Source organism: Mytilus edulis, chromosome 2 (assembly GCF_963676685.1).
Source record: "Mytilus edulis chromosome 2, xbMytEdul2.2, whole genome shotgun sequence".
Classification (NCBI taxonomy): domain Eukaryota; kingdom Metazoa; phylum Mollusca; class Bivalvia; order Mytilida; family Mytilidae; genus Mytilus; species Mytilus edulis.
Window position 1 is genome coordinate 37273922 of NC_092345.1, and position 17540 is coordinate 37291461.

A 17540-nucleotide genomic window follows, 5' to 3' on the forward strand; every position below is an offset into this window, starting at 1 on the left:
TCAAGATAATGACCAAAAACTGCAAAATTTCCTTAAAATTACCAATTAAGTGGCAGCAACCCAACAATGGTTTGTTTGATTCATCTGAAAATTTCAGGGCTGATAGATCTTGATCTAATGAACATTTTTACACCATGTCAGATTTGCTCTAAATGCTTTCGTTTTTGAGATATAAGCCAAAAACTGCATTTCACCCCTATGTTCTATTTTAAGTAACGGCGGCCATGTTTTTTGACAGATCAAAAATCGAAGCACACACTTTGTGCAGGATAATCTAAGGAACAATCATGCTAAGTTTCATTCAAATCCATTCAGTAGTTTCAGAGGAGATGTTTGAAAAATTGTTAACGACGACGACGACGACGACGACGACGGACGCCAAGTGATGAGAAAAGCTCACATGGCCTTTTAGGCCAGGTGAGCTAAAAACTACATTTTACCCCTGTTCTATTTTTAGCTGTGGTGGCCATCTTGGTTGGATGGCCAGGTCATCGGACACATTTTTCAAACAAGGTACCTCAAAGATGATTGTGGCCAAGTTTGAATTAATTTGGCCCAGTAGTTTCAGAGGAGAAGATTTTTGTAAAAGATTACTTAGATTTATGAAAAATGGTTAAAAATTTACTATAAAGGGCAATAACTCCTAAAGGGGTCAAGTGACCATTTCGGTCATGTTGACTTATTTGTAAATCTAACTTTACTGAACATTATTGCTGTTTACAGTTTATCTTTTTGAGTTATAAGCGCAAAACTGCATTTTACCCCTATGTTCTATTTTTAGTTGTGGCGGCCATCTTGGTTGGTTGGCCGGATCCGAAAAACCTTGTGTTAAAATTTCATAGATTTGAAAAACTTTGTGTTAAAATTTCATAGATTTCTATTTACTTATACTAGAGTTATTGTGCGAAAACCAAGAAAAATGCTTATTGGATCCTTTTTTGGCCTCTAATTCTTAAACTGTTGGGACCAAAACTTCCAAAATCAATCCCAATCTTCCTTTAGTTGTCATAAACCTTGTGTTTAAATTTCATAGATTTCTATTAACTTATACTAAAGTTATAGTGCGAAAACCAAATGTCTTTGGATGACTACGATGACAATGCCGCCACCTCCGCCTACGCTAACGTCATACCAATTACGACCTCAAAAAATAAAAAGCACCTCCACTTTATAAGAAACTAATCACTACCAATTGGCTGATTAAATATATAGTCTTTTATACAGTAGCACCAATGAAATATTGTTCTGAAAGTTTGAAATTCAATTTATATGTTATGCCACATGTGGAGCAGGACCGTATTACCCAAGTTACAGAGCACTTGAGAACACCAACAGTTTTTGGCGGGATTTGTGTTGCTCAGTCTTTAGTTTTCTGTTGTTTTTTTGTACACTGTTAGTCTTTTGGTGTTTTTTTTTTGCCATGGCGTTTGTTTTTGTCTGCAACCATCCTTAATTAAGATTTTAAGGAAGCTCGCTTGTCAGGTTTTGGAATTTTGGTCAGATTTTCAGAATCCTCTGGTTTTATCTAGTTGAATACCTTAACAAATTTTCCCCCGTGACCCCCATTTTTCTTTTTATAATTCTTTTACATGTATAATGATAAGCTGTCATTAAAAGTCTTTTAAAATTTTAATTATTTTTTAATAGTTTTTGAGGACTTAAACTTGTCAATGACAAAGCTATGAAAAGTCAAGAGAGAACATTTTCCCGCCAAAATTTCAATGGCTAATATCTTGAAACAAGCTCGGTGACCTATATATTTTTTTTGGTCTTTTGATTCCTTTATTAATCCCCTATTAGTATATGCTAGTGTTTTGGAAAGTTAATTATTTTGAAACTGAGAAGCCAACTCCCTTAACCCTTTCGCCGATGAGTCCCGGTTTACCGGGATTCACACTTCAGACTGCTGACGACGAGTCCCGTTTTACCGGGATCGGAATACATCTTTTATATTTCCCGCTCAAACAGTGCAAACATGAGTTATCTTTCTTTGATGAATAACCCGGATGAAAGTGTAAACATGACGCTTCAGTTTGTTGAAAACCGTGTCAAAATCAGAGGAAATTTACGGAATTTACAAGAATTTGAAATGAGGGAACAATTTTTTAGAAAGAATATGGAAGAATTGAAGCCAAACTAGTATACTTTTTTGACATAAATTGTCGTTTTATGTTCAAAACACTTGGAATGGACATCGTTCAGTGATGAATTTGTACAGCCTCATAATTTTTTTCAAAATTTTGCCATTTTGGGTTAAAAAAATTACGATTTGGGGTCAATAAGCAGAATTTTGAGAATTTCACTGAAATAATGCCGAAAAATTGAAAATTTGAATATTTTATGAGGAAAAAATTATCAAAACATAAAAAAACCTGTGAACTTGGTGTTAGTGAATGAAATAAATAAACAAATAACTACAAACAAGTTTTTATTGACATTTATTATGAAGATCTCCCACTTGAGTAAAAGTAGCCAGGGAAGCCATCGTCTCAGAGTAGCTTCTGTCTGGGCAGCAATCGGTGAAAGGGTTAAAGTGCCTTCACTGCGTCACATGTTTGTTTCAATGGAACAGACCCCCCCCCCGTCTTTAGTGACTATAAATCTTATCTAGTTTGAAATACTTACAAAACACATGTGTCTGGATCAAAACTTGAGAAAACAATCCTTCGAGACTGAGCATTTTGAAACACACATCTCAAGATTGTGTCCACATATTTGTTTCTGTCAAAGAAGTTGATCTCCTCAAAAGTTCCATCCTGGAAAATAAAAAATATTAAACTTTAAAATACAACATATTCCTTACTTGATTGATTGTTGCATGCTTAATGTCAAATTGTAATTTTAATTTATATGCATATCCAAGACCAGTTAGTTTTGACAATTAATACAATATGTAGGTTCTGAAAGGGGGGACAGCAGTGATGAAAAGCCAGAAATTTTGGCTTGTACTGGAAAACAATGTATGTTTGATAGGTGCAGACATTTTGGATCACAACATCAACCTACAACCCCTTAAAGGCTTGTTTCAAGGATTCTTTAAAGTGCAGAGAGCATGAGAAGAATACCAAGGTGACCATATTTCTATAATCCAGCTTCCCTTGGGATTGATACTCTTTGATGCTTATGTTGCTACAACATATACAATTATAGATGGAAGGATGATTAATGACCAGTGACCAATTTCAATTCAAATGCCTATTCAGTGGTATACCACCTAAATTGGACATAAAACATATATAATTCATCCCATTTTGAACAATAGATATAAATATAAGAAGATGTGGTATGAGTGCAAATAAGACAACTCTCTCATCCAAGTCACGAATTGTAAAAGTAAACCATTGTAGTCAAAGTACGGTCTTCAACACAGGTCCATGGCTCACACCGAACAGCAAGCTATAAAGAGCCCCATAAGACTGATGCACTGAGGATGATTTTTGTTTGCTAGCACAAGAGGCCCCATAAGACTGATGCACTGAGGATGATTTTTGTTTGCTAGCACAAGAGGCCCCATAAGACTGATGCACTGAGGATGATTTTTGTTTGCTAGCACAAGAGGCCCCATAAGACTGATGCACTGAGGATGATTTTTGTTTGCTAGCACAAGAGGCCCCATAAGACTGATGCACTGAGGATGATTTTTGTTTGCCAGCACAAGAGGCCCCATAAGACTGATGCACTGAGGATGATTTGTGAATCCTGTGAGTTTAGAATAGAATCTGCATCTGACAATTTCCAGATTTCTGATTTGATCTAGCCAATGCTTAAAGTGAACACATTACCAATATATTTACAATACTGTGGAATCATCTAGTTTTCATGTGTATCAAAATTCATGGATTGAGAAAAAAAAAAATTTCATGGATAATTGATTTCCTGGTTTTTCAAAAGTTTGTATGCAAAACTTAAGAAAACTTATACGTCATTGAACATTTAAATTCAGGTTTCCCCATACACATGAAATCAATGAAAACAGATACCCTATGAATGAAAAAGAAGCCACAGTACCTGAAACTTGTTCTCCATTTGTTTGAAGTGTTTGAGCTTATAGTTTTGCTATTTGATAACAAAATTTTCATTTAGAATTTTCCTCAAAGTTTGGTATTTTTGTTATTTTACTGTTTTTCTTAAGGACATATTCAAGATATTCCTCCATTTACCTGACTTACCTTCCATCTGTTTCACTTGTCATTGAATCTAATATCATTTGACCTATCAATAACCCTATAATATCATTGGATACTATTATCACATGACTGTCACATGACTTTTGTTTAAAATATCTAACCAGCTGTTCCATTGGGTATTTTACTTCCACGTTAAATCCCACATGCTCGTCCACAGAATCAAAACACCGTTCTAGTGTAGGGAATGGCTGTAAATCAAAGGGGTCAAGTTGGTCTTCATATTTATCATCTGCAATGAGACAAGAAAATTCCTGTAGTATTTTGTACCAACACTAACAAAGTAACAAAATATCCTCATAATCATGATTATAGTTGTCAACATATTAATCTGAACCTCAGACAAGAATGGGCATGATTGTAAACCATTTCTTGAACATTTTTTCACTTTTTTTACTTGAAATTAATCAGATTATAGTGTGTAATTAATGGACTAATATCCAAAGTATTTACATTACTTTTAGATAACTGTAAATAGCATGCTACTTACTTTTCAAAGATATCAAAGAAAGTTTTGCCCCATTATGTTGCTCAATGTATTTAAAGTTGAAATTCAGAACTTTACAAAAACTAAATTTTCAAGTATCCTTGCATGAGTGATTTGAATTTTTTGAATTTTGGTATTTTAACGCCACTTTTAAGCACTGCATTTAGGCTATTTCATGGCGGCCAGTTTTTATTGGTGGAGAAGCCGGAGTGCCCGGAGAAAACCACCGACCTTTGATAGGAAAACTGACAATCATAGTCAATTAAGGTTGGAGTAGAGTGCACCTGCACGAGCAGGGTTCGACTTTGCAACCTCAGTGTTGACTGGCTAGTGATTACAGCAGTATCTACTAAAACCATGCAGCCACTGAGGCCCCCTAATATGATTGATAAAAGTTGATGAGAAAAAAAAAGTGTTTGTAGATCGGTTTATATTCCTTTACATTAGGATATACATTAAAGGATATGACAAGTTTGACATGCATGGTAGGATTTGGAAAGAATTGACGAAGATAATTATGTTGCAAGCATGAGCACATTTTAAAGGTGCATACATAGGGAAATAAAAACCAGTTCCTCAAGTGTAAAAACAAAAAGTTTTCAGGAAAAATCTTTTTAACATGAAGGGGAGATAATTATCTTTTCTTTTTAATACAATAACATGGACAATTTGTGTCCCCCCCCCATAAAATAAGGCATGTGACTCCCTATTTTTATTGATATTTTAAAAGCATTATGAAAACTCATTTTCTAATTGAATTTTAACAGATTCAATTGATTAATGCTTCTTCAACATGGAAAAATCAAGTTTTCCTTATATGACCCATATAAATTAGCCGATAATTACAGTGTATTTTAACACAAGAATGCACACACTGAAATGTCTCACCTTTTTTACTTATCATTGATATTATGTTGATAGTCCTAAATATAAAGCTTTATTACAACTGTCACATAAACTCAACATTAACCAAGAAAACTAAACATTGATCAATGAACCATAAAAATGAGGTCAAGGTCAGATGAACCATGCCAGGTAGACATGTACAGCTAAAAATTCTTCCATACAACTAATATAGTTGACCTATTGCTTATAAATTAAGAAAAACTGACCAAAACAAAAATACTTAACACTGTGCAATGAACCGTGAAAATAAAACCTGCACGACTGACATATAGATCATAAAATATTTCCATACACCAAATATAGTTGACCTATTGCTTTTAGCATTAGAAAAAAATAGACCAAAACTCAAAAATTTAACTTTGACCACTGAACCATGGAAATGAGGTCAAGGTCAGATAACACCTGTCAGCTAGACATGTACACCTTACAATCATTTCATACACCAAATATAGTAGACCTATTGCATATAGTATAAGAAAAAAAGACAAAAACTTAACTATAACCACTGAACCATGAAAATGAGGTCAAGGTCAGATGTCACCTGCCAGTTGGACATGTACACCTTACAATCTTTCCATACACCAACTATACAAGAACTATTGCTTATAGTATCTGAGATATGGACTTGACCACCAAAACTTAACCTTGTTCACTGATACATGAAATGAGGTAGAGTTCAAGTGAAAACTGTCTGACGGCATGAGGACCTTGCAAGGTACGCACATATCAAATATAGTTATCCTATTACTTATAATAAGCAAAGAGAGAATTTAACATTACAAAAAATGTTAACTTTTTTTTTAAGTAGTCACTGAACCATGAAAATGCGGTCAAGGACATTGGACATGTGACTGACAGAAAGTTCGTATCATGAGGCATCTATATACACAGTATGAAGCATCCAGGTCTTACACCTTCTTAAATATAAAGCTTTTAAGAAGTTAGCTAACGCCACAGCCTCTGTACGGACAAACAGATGAACGAACAGACCAACACACAGACCAGAAAACATAATGGGGCATAAAAACAACTTAAATCAAATAGTTTGAGGGGGGCAGGGGGGCTGGGGGTGTGTTAAAATTGCTAAAAGTTTTGTTTATCCAAATTTGTTTTTACATATATCTAAAATGCTCAATCAATTTTCCCCAAATTTAGTTAAGAGAGGGGTTGGGAATTCAGACTTGGGGTAATTGTAATTGTAATCGTTAATCAGCTGTAATTGATTACAATTTTTCAAGTAATCATTGTAATCATTAATCAGCCAAAAATCTGATTACATGTAATTTAATTTAATCAATTACTTTTTAAAATGCCCTGTAATCATGATTACTTTATGATTACATTCTGATTACAATGGAAAAAATCTTGAACTGTGTTTATGGTCAATAAATGATCCTTTTTGTTATTCTTATTTAATGAATATTAAACAAGTTAAGATAGTTTGGTTTACATTATAAAGCATGTTAATTGATTTGTATATTTAGTAAATTATAAACTGTTACAGTATTGAAAAGTCATCAGTAGCCTAAGAAGAGACATATATATTTCAATTTTATGTCTCTTGCCATAGTAAACATGGTAGAAGATATTGTTCATATATTCACAATTTTAAGATGTAAATATATATATTTGGTAAAAAACTGTTATATTTAAGTTATATTTTACTTTTCTTTAACCCTGCATTATAATCTTTTGTTAATATTGTGATTTTTGTCAACTCTGAATTGACAGGTAGGAAACCAATTAAGGTTTGTTTTTATTGCAATTTCCAATTGAGTATAGCTGTAGGACAATATATATGATTAAAGATTAATCAGACATGTGAAAATTTATCTAATTAGCACAAACTAAATTAAAAGTTGTCCAAATATCTTGTTTAAAATAAGTAAATGTTTGGTATGTACTTGAACTGGACATGTAAAATGCATTGATTTATAGTACATGTATTTTGTTTACAATCTGTTTAAACAATTCTATTAAAATTTTACATAGTTTTTACAATGTATCTGGTAACTATATTTCATCCATATTTTAACTTCCACAAACTGCACCTTGAAATACATATATAGTTTGGAAGAGGTCAGAAGACAACTCTTTATAAAGTCATATTCAATTGAAGTCAAAATAATTCAATGATGATAAAGTGTAACACAATGTTTATGTATGTATGTAGTGAACTTTTGTGGTTTATTAAATAAATGAAGTTTGAAGTTATCATTTTAAAACATATAAAACAAAATCATTTCTAAAAAGTGCTATAGTTATATTTAACATGTTTAACCTTAATTCATTCACATCATTTAAAATGTTTTTTTTTTTTTTTAGTTCATTGTAATCAGATGTAATCACGATTACTTTGCCAATGTAATCATTAATTTAATCAAAGACTTTCAGAAATGATGTAATCATTAATTTAATTTAATCGTACAAATGACAAAGTAATTGTAATTTAATCAATTACATTGAAAGTAATTGGACCCATCCCAACTGGGTCAGTGAAAAAACTATGCGACTTTAGATTTTTATCCTACATTGAACTTTTGATGTCGTCCCTGAAAGATTGAATATTCAGATTTATTTTTTAATATACCAAAACAATCACTCAAGGTTATATAGACGTAAATCTATAGATAGTTGAATAAACCTTGAATGTACATACATGATTATTTTAGGGTGAACTTATTACAAAATATACATTTGGATGGAGAGTTGTCTCATTGGCACTCACCCAACATCTTCCTATATCCTATATTAAAGCAAAACAAGAGGCTGTCACAACGACAGCAAACCGGATTTATTAACATTTATTTGTATCCTGCCAATATCACAAGAACCATAACTGATGAACGGTGAAAGTGAAAATTGTCAATATCAAGTTTGACCTCCATTTTGTCATCAGTATCAACATATTAAAATTTGAAAAGCTTAGGTTGAATGGTTCACGAGTAAATGCACGGACACGACTGAAAAAAACATTTTTCAATCTTTCAAGAACCATAACTCCTGAACGGTAAAAGTCAAAATCATCATTATTGAACTTGACCTCCATTTTGTCATCAGTAACAACATATTAAAATTTGGGAAGCTTTGGTTGAACAGTTCATGGGTAAATGCACGGACACGACTGGAAATGCCATTTTTCAATCTTTCATGAAGAACCATAACTCCTGAACGGTAAAAGTCAAAATCGTCATTATTGAAGTTGACCTCCATTTTGTCATCAGTAACAACATATTAAAATTTGAAAAGCTTTGGTTGAACAGTTCATGAGTAAATGCACGGACACGAGTGAAAAAGCCATTTTTCAATCTTTCAAGAACCATAACTCCTGAATGGTAAAAGTCAAAATCGTCCTTATTGAACTTGACCTCCATTTTGTCATCAGTAACAACATATTAAAATTTGGGAAGCTTTGGTTGAACAGTTCATGCGTAAATGCACGGACACGACTGGAAACACCATTTTTCAATCTTTCAAGAACCATAACTCCTAACGATAAATGTCAAAATCGTCATTATTGAACTTGACCTCCATTTTGTCATCAGTAACAACATATTAAAATTTGGGAAGCTTTGGTTGAACAGTTCATGCGTAAATGCACGGACACGACAGGAAATGCCATTTTTCAATCTTTTTTTAAGAACCATAACTCCTGAACGGTAAAAGTCAAAATCGTCATTATTGAAGTTGACCTCCATTTTGTCATCAGTAACAACATATTAAAATTTGGGAAGCTTTGGTTGAACAGTTCATGCGTAAATGCACGGACACGACTGGAAATGCCATTTTTCAATCTTTCAAGAACCATAACTCCTGAACGGTAAAAGTCAAAATCGTCATTATTGAACTTGACCTCCATTTTGTCATCAGTAACAACATATTAAAATTTGAAAAGCTTTGGTTGAACAGTTCATGAGTAAATGCACGGACATGACTGAAAAAGCCATTTTTCAATCTTTCAAGAACCATAACTCCTGAACGGTAAAAGTCAAAATTGTCCTTATTGAACTTGACCTCCATTTTGTCATCAGTAACAACATATTAAAATTTGGGAAGCTTTGGTTGAACAGTTCATTCGTAAATGCACAGACAGACTGGAAACGCCATTTTTCAATCTTTCAAGAACCATAACTCCTGAACAGTAAATGTCAAAATGGTCATTATTGAACTTGACCTTCATTTTGTTGTCTGTAACAACATATTAAAATTTGAAAAGCTTTGGTTGAACGGTTCATGAGTAAATGCGCGGACAACATTTGGTTGCCGCCCGCCCGACCGCCATACATCCCCAAATCAATAACCAACATTTTTGTCACAAAAATCCGGTTAAAAATGAGATGTGATCAAACTTGCTTTCATGAACAGAGTTCCAGGATGAAAGAGGAATGTGTGATCTTGGTTTATATACACTGACATTTTATCAAATGTAATATCTGTCGACATCAAAAATCAGAATGTCAACAAATGTGCACCACTCACCAGCATCATGGTCTTCCTTCTTATGCTCTGCAGACGACAACTAAAAAAGAGAACTGGGAATAGCATCTTCACATTAAACTCCCCCTTTCTCACTCAACTTACATAAAGATATCACATTGTTGGAAGGAGTTAGATAATTGTGTTAATTTGTGAGATGAAAACATGTTGTTTGAAGGAGTAATATCATTGCGTTAAATTTATGAGGTGAAGCAAATTTACTATTATGCATTATGCATATAACATTATACAAGCACTTACTTGCCAACCTCTGACAATGGGAAATCATGTCATGACATGACATGACATGTCAAAAAGTGTGTGAAAACGTGTGACGTAGATGCATACTTTTTAATATAAATGTGGTAATGTTCATAATTTCACATACAAAGGAGTAGGTCCAGTAAGACCCATTTTTGGCCCCAAAATATAGCAGTTTTGCAAAATTGTTAAAATGTAAACCTAAATAGTTATTTATTGAAAGGTAGAATGCTTCTGCTACATAAATATGGGCTGTTTTTGACAATACAGTGCACATATATTGGGTACTAGCATCATTAAGTCATGCGAAATTAATGAAATCTTCACAGTTTTAGCATTTTAGTAAAATTTTCAATGGTTTCCGTCTTAAATAAAAGTGGTCAAATTCGTATTCATTCTTAATATTGAAATGTAGGTTGTATTTGATAATACATAACATACATATATAAAGGTTGAGGATGAACACGGATGCGGCCACTTTCATTTTTGACATATAAACATCTGAAAAGTGACATTCTTCCTATATCTATTAATAATCTTAGGCTTTTTGTCAAAAATGTTTTTTTTTAGAAAATCTAATGTTATAAATAAATGCACTTTATCATGAACAAATATTGTCATGTATGATGTTCTAACTTTGTACCAAAGAAGTCTTTTAAAGCATCATGTTATGCTATGGAGATTTTGACCTCAGTCGGGAATAAAGACAGGATTTTGAGACCAAGAATAGAATAGGTTTTTCTGTAAAGTTAAATACAAACCTGCATAGAATGGAGGTCAGCTAAAGACAAATCTTTTACAGATATCTTAAAGTTTTCAAGTTCATTTCTCTTTTTCTAAAAAAAAAAAATTAAAAAAAAATATAAATCAATAGGTTCATAAGTATAAGTAGAGACTTTTTATCTTGCATTAGACAAAGGTTCAGCTGACATTACATATATATTATTTGTGTAATACCACTTGAGGCTCAAAACTAGATATTGATAAAACATGATATGATGTATACAATGGTTATATATTATGATGGTCTTTAAAGCCTTTACACTTTGGATTTTAAGGTAACAACTGATTTAAAAGGTGTTCAGTGGTGACCTTTGCAGGTAGATCAAAATGACCCTCAGTATGAATAATGACTTAAGAGAGGTAATCTATGATAACTGTTACAAATGTTTTTCAAGGAAAAATGTAATGAATTAATAAAAACCTATGGATTGCATCAATCCTTGTCTGACTAAGAATTTTTCAAATATAACAATCTGAAAAATACACACATAGGTGATATATTTCTATTAGTACTGAGTATATAATAAATATCGTACCTTTCTATATGTTATCAGAACATGGAAGTCATGATAAACAACTGGTATCAGATCTTTGCTTAACATAACATCAAACTCAACAAAGTCAGCACCCTACAACATTAATCAAAATATAAATCTACATGTCTTCTAGGTTCTCTTTAATCACTACCCTAATCCAAAGCATTTTTTGGTGTTTTAACACCACTTTTAAGCACCACATTTCAGTATTTCGTGGCGGCCAGTTTTTATTGGTGGAGGAAGCCAGAGTGCCCTGAGAAAACCACCGACCATTGATAGGAAAACTGACAATCTAGTCAATTAAGATTGGAGTCCAGTGCACCTGCACAAGCGGGGTTCGAACTGACAACCTCAGTGTTGACTGGCTTGTAATAACAGTAGGTTCTAGGGTCTCTGAAATCACTACCCTAACTCTAAGCATTTTTTGAAAGCTGCACCTCTAAAACTAAGATTTGTTCAGTAGTTAGACATCTTGCAAGATTAGAACCATGAAGAACATTTTTACTGTTTTAAGCAAACAAAAATTACCAACGAAAAATACACAGAAAAATATTTTAGCAAGAAGTAAATGTGTTTGGCAAGCATAAAAGGTTGGCAATCAGAATGTGCAAATAATAGATTTAATTTTCAGTAAAGATAGGGATAAAGAGGCTCCTTTGTAATGACTGAGACAGGGAACATTTTTTTTTTGGAAAACAAGAATGGAAAAGATTGATATCTCCTTCAATAGAAATGTGAGAGAACTTAACCGCCAGTAGCAGCCATTTAAATAAGGAAAAGGAAACAAAAAAATTAAGTTCATTTTCAATCTTAAAACCTCTTCACACCAGAGACTATGAAGTCTACTGCACAATTAACAATGGCTGTGGAGCTTCAGAATCTGTTTTAGTTTAAAAAATATTATTGTTAAATTTTATTTCATTGTAAATATCAAACTACAGAAAATGTGCATGCAAGACTAAAGTATACTGACACATATCATGCATATAGTAAACTTACATGACTGCCTGCTGATTGTAAGGATGTAATAGTATTTTCTCTGATGGCATCTGACCTGTAAAAACAAACAAGTCATCTAAGGTTTCCAATATAGTCTCATAAAAAAAAAACCATGCAATCTAAGGTTTTCAATATAGTCTCATAAAAAAATAAACATTTTGGTATTCAAATAAATAATACAAATCCATTGAACATGTTGAAGGGACAAACTATCAAATATATTCCAGATAAGAACAAGTTTTAAAATAATGATACCTGCTTATGCTAGACTGAAACATTATGTCCGATTTTTTAATGTGCTATGTTTTAAAACAAGGGGATAGTCCACAAACAGACATGTTACCCAATACAGGGATATTTTTATGACAATTAAGACAGATTCTACATGTTCTATATACATTTGATAATGCACTACCATTTCTGAGTTCATAGTTCTGTTGCCTGATTATTTTGCTGTAATTTTTTTCCAAGATGGTTTTCAGTATAGTACCACCAAAATATTCTCATGATAACAGGAAAGCTGAATTATAAGTATCTTCGACTTATATGAGTCAGGCTTGATATTAGAATTGTTACAAATGAAAATTAATGAAAATATTGGTTTTTTTATATAATGAAATTAGATAAACTAAACAATATCAGTCTATTCACCATTCTTTAGAATGCAATGGAAAAATAAAACAATTTCTATCACAACACAATTGCTTTTGTCCAGTGTGAGGTTCCTACATGGAGATCTTGGATATGTGCAAGATAAGATAAAATAAGAGTGTTTAAAGTATATATTTTTTCCACTTGATAAAACAACTAATTAATGTCTGAATTTACTGTAATATAATTACTTTTTATGTTTATATGATGATCCCATTCCCTTATGTCCTATATCTAGTGCAGCTCTTTCAAACTTCCAGTAATTCTGGTATGATACTTCCATTGTCATAGGTAGACCAACCAGTGGTTTAATAAATAAGTAATCCACTAGAAATTATAAAACATGCAAAAAAGATTATACAAAATATAAATAAAGTGGATGTATTATTTTTCATATGGTGCACAATTTGGTGGACTTTTTCTATGGATTTATGTGAACCACTTATCTATAGTCATATGAAACAAGTTTTACGTAATTATATTACATAAATTGAACCAACAATCTAAGCCCTCTTTTTTCTTTCATCACGATTTTCCCCGCACAACTGAACTGTGCAGTTCACAAAGTTCTAGTCACTGCATACAGAAAATCTGTATACCAGTACAGTATTGGAAGACAGTAATTAAATATCATTCAATTTTGAAGATTTGGATGATATAAAGTATTTTATTTTAAAAGAAAGTCCTTGTACATGTCTTCTTTTATTTTTAATTGAAGTATCCCATATATATATGCATGACTTTAAATGTTTAAAAAAATGGAAAAAAACATCTTCAATCAGTTTTATGTAGAATTTGTAGGAATTGTGAAATATATACATGGATATTCATAAAAATTCATTTTTCCTAAATCAGCTAAAAATTGTACCAATAAAAACAAAATTTGCACACAGTAGTCATTAAAATTACTGAACATAAGTTACACAATACTATTAATTAAGAAACATTTATTTCATTTGATTAAATTTCTTAGATTTTAGCAGGTGAATTTAAAAGAGTAGGGCCAGAAATGCCAAAATTTAGTCCATAAATTTGGACTTTGTAATATGAGTTTCGACAAGATTGTCCTTGAAACAATTATCACAGGACAAGGATCCAAACAACAACATCAACAATGAGCAAAACCAATAAGGTAAACTAAGTTTGGAATAAAACAGTCAATATATAGCTTACTATGCGGTATGAGCTATGCTCATTGTTTAAGCCATATATACAGTGACCTATAGTTGTTAATTTCTGTGTCATTTTGGTATCTTCTGGAGAGTTGTCTCATTGGCAATAATACCACATCTTCTTTTTATAATTAAGGAAGTAATATCAAGTGAAAACAATTATGGTATATAGCAATTGATCACAGCAATCAAACTAAACACTCCTGGCTTAGGACAGGCACATGAGGAAGTGTTAATGATAATATTAAAATCAGGACTTGTTTATCCAATCAGAAGTAGGGACTTAAACAACTAAGACACAAGAGTAACAAACTTAAGAGTTCTCAAAAATACTGAAATCTATTTTAAAGTCCTATTTCAACTACATAATATAAATTAACCATATTCTCCCAGACAAAAATGTCAATCAGTACCCATCTTTAATATAAAGATGATTTCAGCCATCAGAGAAAAAAATATATAAAGTTAGCATCAGGAGATAAAGGACAAAATGTTAACTGGATAGCGATAAATGTACAGTTGCTCATGTGTCTCATGTGTGTCCTGAGAGTTATTGAATCATGTTAGTACTGATAGAGACAATATCTCATGTGTGTCCTGAGCTATTGAATCATGTTAGTACTGATAGAGACAATATCTCATGTGTGTCCTGAGTTATTGAATCATGTTAGTACTGATAGAGACAATATCTCATGTGTGTCCTGAGTTATTGAATCATGTTAGTACTGATAGAGACAATATCTCATGTGTGTCCTGAGTTATTGAATCATGTTAGTACTGATAGAGACAATATCTCATGTGTGTCCTGAGTTATTGAATCATGTTAGTACTGATAGAGACAATATCTCATGTGTGTCCTGAGTTATTGAATCATGTTAGTACTGATAGAGACAATATCTCATGTGTGTCCTGAGTTATTGAATCATGTTAGTACTGATAGAGACAATATCTCATGTGTGTCCTGAGCTATTGAATCATGTTAGTACTGATAGAGACAATATCTCGTGTGTGTCCTGAGTTATTGAATCATGTTAGTACTGATAGAGACAATATCTCGTGTGTGTCCTGAGTTATTGAATCATGTTAGTACTGATAGAGACAATATCTCATGTGTGTCCTGAGTTATTGAATCATGTTAGTACTGATAGAGACAATATCTCATGCGTGTCCTGAGTTATTGAATCATGTTAGTACTGATAGAGACAATATCTCATGTGTGTCCTGAGTTATTGAATCATGTTAGTACTGAAAGAGACAATATATCATGTGTGTCCTGAATATCTCATGTGTGTCCTGAATATCTCATGTGTGTCCTGAATATCTCATGTGTGTCCTGAGAGTTATTGAATCAAGTTAGTACTGATAGAGACAATATCTCATGTGTGTCCTGAGTTATTGAATCATGTTAGTACTGATAGAGACAATATATCATGTGTGTCCTGAGAGTTATTGAATCAAGTTAGTACTGATAGACAATATCTCATGCGTGTCCTGAGAGTTATTGAATCAAGTTAGTACTGATAGAGACAATATCTCATGCGTGTCCTGAGTTATTGAATCATGTTAGTACTGATAGAGACAATATATCATGTGTGTCCTGAGAGTTATTGAATCAAGTTAGTACTGATAGAGACAATATCTCATGCGTGTCCTGAGTTATTGAATCATGTTAGTACTGATAGACAATATCTCATGTGTGTCCTGAATATCTTATGTGTGTCCTGAGTTATTGAATCATGTTAGTACTGATAGAGACAATATATCATGTGTGTCCTGAGAGTTATTGAATCAAGTTAGTACTGATAGAGACAATATCTCATGTGTGTCCTGAGTTATTGAATCATGTTAGTACTGATAGAGACAATATCTCATGCGTGTCCTGAGTTATTGAATCATGTTAGTACTGATAGAGACAATATCTCATGTGTGTCCTGAATATCTCATGTGTGTCCTGAGTTATTGAATCATGTTAGTACTGATAGAGACAATATCCCATGTGTGTCCTGAGTTATTGAATCATGTTAGTACTGATAGAGACAATATCTCATGTGTGTCCTGAGTTATTGAATCATGTTAGTACTGATAGAGACAATATCTCATGCGTGTCCTGAGTTATTGAATCATGTTAGTACTGATAGAGACAATATCTCATGTGTGTCCTGAATATCTCATGTGTGTCCTGAATATCTCATGTGTGTCCTGAGTTATTGAATCATGTTAGTACTGATAGAGACAATATCTCATGTGTGTCCTGAGTTATTAAATCATGTTAGTACTGATAGAGACAATATATCATGTGTGTCCTGAATATCTCATGTGTGTCCTGAGTTATTGAATCATGTTAGTACTGATAGAGACAATATCTCATGTGTGTCCTGAGTTATTGAATCATGTTAGTACTGATAGAGACAATATCTCATGTGTGTCCTGAGTTATTGAATCATGTTAGTACTGATAGAGACAATATCTCATGCGTGTCCTGAGTTATTGAATCATGTTAGTACTGAAAGAGACAATATATCATGCGTGTCCTGAGTTATTGAATCATGTTGGTACTGATAGAGACAATATCTCATGTGTGTCCTGAGTTATTGAATCATGTTAGTACTGATAGAGACAATATCTCATGTGTGTCCTGAGTTATTGAATCATGTTAGTACTGAAAGAGACAATATATCATGTGTGTCCTGAATATCTCATGTGTGTCCTGAATATCTCATGTGTGTCCTGAGAGTTATTGAATCAAGTTAGTACTGATAGAGACAATATCTCATGTGTGTCCTGAGTTATTGAATCATGTTAGTACTGATAGAGACAATATATCATGTGTGTCCTGAGAGTTATTGAATCAAGTTAGTACTGATAGACAATATCTCATGCGTGTCCTGAGAGTTATTGAATCAAGTTAGTACTGATAGAGACAATATCTCATGCGTGTCCTGAGTTATTGAATCATGTTAGTACTGATAGAGACAATATATCATGTGTGTCCTGAGAGTTATTGAATCAAGTTAGTACTGATAGAGACAATATCTCATGCGTGTCCTGAGTTATTGAATCATGTTAGTACTGATAGACAATATCT

The 17540-nt window shown here is 32.7% G+C and overlaps 1 protein-coding gene across 3 annotated transcripts in view; it reads right to left on the reverse strand.

Annotated features, from left to right (window-relative positions):
• Window positions 1-17540, reverse strand: part of LOC139512130 (glycerophosphocholine phosphodiesterase GPCPD1-like) — a 45487-nt gene that overhangs the window by 15816 nt on the left and 12131 nt on the right. For all 3 annotated transcript variants that reach the window (XM_071299526.1, XM_071299524.1, XM_071299527.1), the window contains exons 9-15: window positions 13475-13610; window positions 12633-12687; window positions 11634-11726; window positions 11076-11150; window positions 10057-10096; window positions 4289-4416; window positions 2626-2756 (exon numbers count right to left, since the gene is read on the reverse strand). In XM_071299526.1, coding sequence (XP_071155627.1) covers window positions 2626-2756; window positions 4289-4416; window positions 10057-10096; window positions 11076-11150; window positions 11634-11726; window positions 12633-12687; window positions 13475-13610 — 658 coding nt within the window. The remainder of the gene's footprint in view (window positions 1-2625; window positions 2757-4288; window positions 4417-10056; window positions 10097-11075; window positions 11151-11633; window positions 11727-12632; window positions 12688-13474; window positions 13611-17540) is intronic.